Raw genomic sequence first — 4,074 nt, 5'->3', positions numbered from 1 at the left:
AGAATAAATTCTATTGAATATATATTATATATATATATATAAAATAATGCTTAATTAGGAGGTATTAAAATAAAAATAAAATATATTTAAAGTATTTAATTAAAAATAAATAATAAAAATAATAAACATTAATTCATCTGAACACTGCAGCAAATTGTTTTGTTTTTTTTTGCTATTTTCATTGCTGCGAGTCTCTAATCCTTGCTGCGAGGCTCTGGGGTGCTGCTGCTGCTGTTGCTGCTGCGAGTGTGCAGGAGCAGCAGCAGCAGCAGCAGCAGATGCTGCTGCTGCAGCAGTAGACAGCGAAATTAGTTGAACGACAATACTTTATTATCTCTAAAAAACACAAAATTAAATACAAAGAGTTGCTGCTGCATGCAATTGCTGCTGAGATCTGCAGCACTGCTGCACAGCAAAGACTCGGCTCACGCGTCTGCTCAGGGCACTGCTGCTGCTGCTGCTGCTGTCGCTGCTGCTGCTGCTGCAGCAAAGGTTTCTTGCTGCTGGTATTGCTGCTGCTATAGACTTTCTCGTGTCTTTTAGGACATTATTTTGTTGTATTTCCACAAAGGCATTGATATAAGCTGAGGTGTGTGCAGCAGCAGCACGTGCAGCAGCAGCAGCAGCAGCCGCAGCAACAGCAGCAGCAGCAGCAGCAGCTACGTGTTGCTGCGGCGGCCCGTGAGCGCCACCGACCTTGCTGGGTTTGTCTGGGGGGCCCCTTTGTTTATGTTTGTTTGAAAGAGTTTGTTTTTATTTAATTTTTAAATTAATAGAACTTTATGTAGTAATATTTTCTTTTCTTCTGAGGGAAGCAGCTAGGGATTGAGCCGACGGCCGCTGCGCTGCTGTCTGTCTGTACACCCGAAGCTGCTGCTGCATTGCTGTCCTTTCTTGCTTTCATTAACACAAGATGGGGGGGATAATGAGTGTAAATAAACCCTCGCAAGAGGCAAGTGCTTCATATCGAGAGACTGCTGCTGCAGCTAGCCACCGACGAACCCCTGCTGCTTCTCCCGGTGCTGCAGCAACAGCAGGAGCAGCAAACAGCAGCAGCAGAAATGCCACTGCAGCAAGAACTGCACAGACAGACAAAACTTCGTCAAAAACAGCAGGCCGAACAGGCTCTAGCGGGAGCTCTGCCTCTAAAGACAGAGAGGGCAGCAGCAGCAAGAACAGGAGCAGCAGCAGCAGCAGCAGCAGCAGCAAGAACAGGAACAGTAGCAGCAGCAGCAGCAAGAACAGGAGCAGCAGCAGCAGCAGCACTGCTCTGAGAAGCAGCAGCAACACATCCTCGAAGAAGAGCAGCAGCACTAAAGCAGCAGCAGCAACAGCAGCACTACGCACAACCAGCAGGAGGCCCAGGGGTCGCCCCAGGGGTGGCTTTGGGAGTGTATTGGATGCTGTTCGCGGTGTATCTGCAGCGGAGACAGAGAAAAAGCAGCAGCAGCAGCAGCGGCAGCAGCAGCAGAAGAAGCAAAAGAAACCAGAGCCGGAGGCACAGAAAGATGTTAAAGAAGAACTGCAAAAACGCATGCATGAGAAGCAAAGAGAAGAAAGACACAAAAAAAGAAGTGCTTCTGCTGCTGCACAAGAAACAATGAAAGCAAAGATATCCACTGTAAAGACAGAGCAGCAAAAGGGTGCTGCCAGCAGCACCAACAGCAGCCGCAGCAGCGACAGCAGCAGCACCAGCAGCAGCAGCAGCAAGGCACAAGCAGCAGCTGCCTCCAAGAAACGAAAGGAATCCGGAGCAGCAAACTCTAGCGCGGATAGCAGCAAGACCAAGACAGAGAAGCAGCAAGAGAAGAGGCAGCGCCGCTGCTGCTCTCGGCGTTAGTGCTGGTGCTTCTGCGTGAATCGAATAGCTGCAAAACAATTTAAAAAGACATTTCTTTAGTTGGCTTCTTGTCTTTATCATGCATGTGGGCCGACCGACGCCGCACGTAGAGCCCTGCAGCAGCAGCAGCAGCTGTTGCTGCTGCAGCAACTGAACCAGCGGCTGCTGTTGCTGCTGCTGCAGCGGCTGTTGCTGCTGCTGCAGCTGTTGCTGCACCAGCTGCTGCAGTAAGTAGTAGCATAAAAAGAGGCACTGGCCGGGCTAGCGCTAGCTGCCGATTTTTTTTCGATTGCCTCTTTTGTTTTTAAACTTGTCGTGTGCACGCCGCGCTGATGAAGATAGAGTCTAGGGTTTAGGGTTTAGGGTTTAGGGTTTAGGGTTTAGGCTTTAGAAAGGCATTTCCTACTGTTATAAATCAAGAAGCAACAGAGACAACTAACAGTACTGTAAAAGCGTGAGAGGCTTTGTTCTTCTCCTTCTAAGGAATTAGGTGTATAGTAAGCCAGGGGGCGTATATTATATATAGTGCTTTGCAGCAGAACATCTGCAAATTTTAAACCTTCGGCTTTCTTCTCTTTGTTTGGATATTAAAGGCTGCATTACCTGAAAGCATTCTTAATGATGTATTTACAGATGCATTTGTTGAGGTACATCGAGTTTTCCTGTGGTGGCTGCTGTGGGTGAGAGTATGTCTTGCTTTTCTCTATGGTACTGGGACCCTCTAAACAAGGACTCTCGAATTATAATTTAATTCAATTATACAATTTCTAGTTTAAATTTAATGTGTTTTTCTCTCTGCGGCAGTCGCTGCAGAAACAGCAGTAAGCCAACGGCGCAGGGCATGCGGCCAGTCAGACACCATCACAGGGGGAAGCTCGGGAGGGTTCTTAAGGAAAAATGTTTATTAAAAGATGAATTTATATTTAAATTAATAAAATTAAATGTTTTGAATAATTTACAAGGGCGATCGACAGCAATTCTGCTTCATCTGCTGCTGCTGGCTGATGAAGGACCGCTGGAAGTCCTTGCATTGTACAGTCATCAGATCTCCTTTTGAAATACCCCTAGACTTTGTTTTCTCAATTATTTATATCTTTTAAGGGTTTAATTTGTTTCTTTTAGATTTACATCAAGACGAAACAAAACCTTTTGCTGGCCGACTTCGTCTTGTGCCGCTTGCGCTCGAGGCGTGTCGTCGGTGCTGGTGTGCCTTTCATAGGTTTTTTCTTTTTCTTTGTATCGATGCGCTATATATCTAATTATATTGTCTTTCCCTTCTTCCTTTTAAACAAAATCGTGTAGAAGATATGGATTTGGGGGTGCCTTTACGTCAGTTTCCCCGTTCTGAAGGCGCCTAGGCGGCAGCAGCCTTCTGCTTGCATTGCAGCAGCAGGCTGCAGCACTTCCTCAGGTCTTCTTCATCTTTGTCTGGAGAAAAAGACATAAAAACAAAGCCAAATGACGCGCTCTATAACTGTGAACCCGGGTTCTCCTCGTTCTCCTCGGGTGTTTGTTGCTTTTGCACAGCCGGAGGCCCCTGCAAATCAAATATACCTAAAGACGCAGCCAGATGGCGGCGTTATATTTTATATGGCCGCATCACTAGACCGGCCTTTGCAGCAAATATTCGACTTTTATGCGTACAATGGATTCATGACTGAAGCCTACTTCGTCAAAATGGTAAGAAGACTTTATTTTCAATCTTGAAATATATGCATTAAATAAGAAGTTGAATAAGCGTCAATCTGCTCTCCCCTAGCATATTCAAATATACAGATGCTACAGCTTCTGATCCTGCTTCTTCTCTTCTTTTTCTTCATGCTTACTATCGAATTATAAGGTCTTTTCTGTAACATTCTCCCACTTTCGTTTGCTTGCAAGGCAGGTGAATGCGAGGCTTGCAGCTTTATTATTACAAATGCATGCCTTGCGAGTTCTGCTGCAGTGCGTTGAAAATAAATTGTTTCCCAGCAATAAAGACCCAGATCCTTTGAAGCATATCTTTAAAACGGTGGCGAAGGGAGAGCGATGCGTTGGTGAGGAACACTGGCGTATGTTGTTGCGTATTCAACTTCTGCTTGGACTCAAATGCAGCATTCCTGCACTTTTTCGTGAATGAATTGTTTACTTTATTCATAAATTGAACATATTTTATTTCTCTGATCATTATGAATGCCTGTTTCTGGGATATATTTCGTTTGATTTGTGTATTCGAAACCAACCCCCCCCCCCCC

At 45.4% G+C, this 4,074-nt stretch overlaps 2 protein-coding genes across 2 annotated transcripts in view; both read left to right on the top strand.

The window, feature by feature from the left end:
- Positions 1-913: 913 nt before the first annotated feature.
- On the top strand, positions 914-1,840 carry EAH_00058360 (hypothetical protein, conserved; the record flags this gene model as incomplete). Its single annotated transcript, XM_013397296.1, has 1 exon — positions 914-1,840. One exon carries the CDS (start codon positions 914-916, stop codon positions 1,838-1,840), a length of 927 nt encoding a protein of 308 aa, XP_013252750.1.
- Positions 1,841-3,298: 1,458 nt separating this feature from the next.
- EAH_00058350 (hypothetical protein, conserved) overlaps positions 3,299-4,074 on the top strand; it is a gene marked incomplete at both ends in the record, with an annotated part of 3,715 nt that continues 2,939 nt past the window's right edge. Inside the window, 2 exons of the mRNA XM_013397295.1 lie at positions 3,299-3,520; positions 3,786-3,876. Coding sequence (XP_013252749.1) covers positions 3,299-3,520; positions 3,786-3,876 — 313 coding nt within the window. The remainder of the gene's footprint in view (positions 3,521-3,785; positions 3,877-4,074) is intronic.

The sequence above is a fragment of the Eimeria acervulina genome, genomic scaffold, assembly GCF_000499425.1.
Source record: "Eimeria acervulina Houghton genomic scaffold, Eah_scaff1312, whole genome shotgun sequence".
In the NCBI taxonomy this organism is placed as follows: Eukaryota; Apicomplexa; class Conoidasida; order Eucoccidiorida; family Eimeriidae; genus Eimeria; species Eimeria acervulina.
The sequence above is the reverse complement of the archived record's forward strand: the minus strand, read 5'-3'. Positions and strand labels throughout refer to the sequence as shown.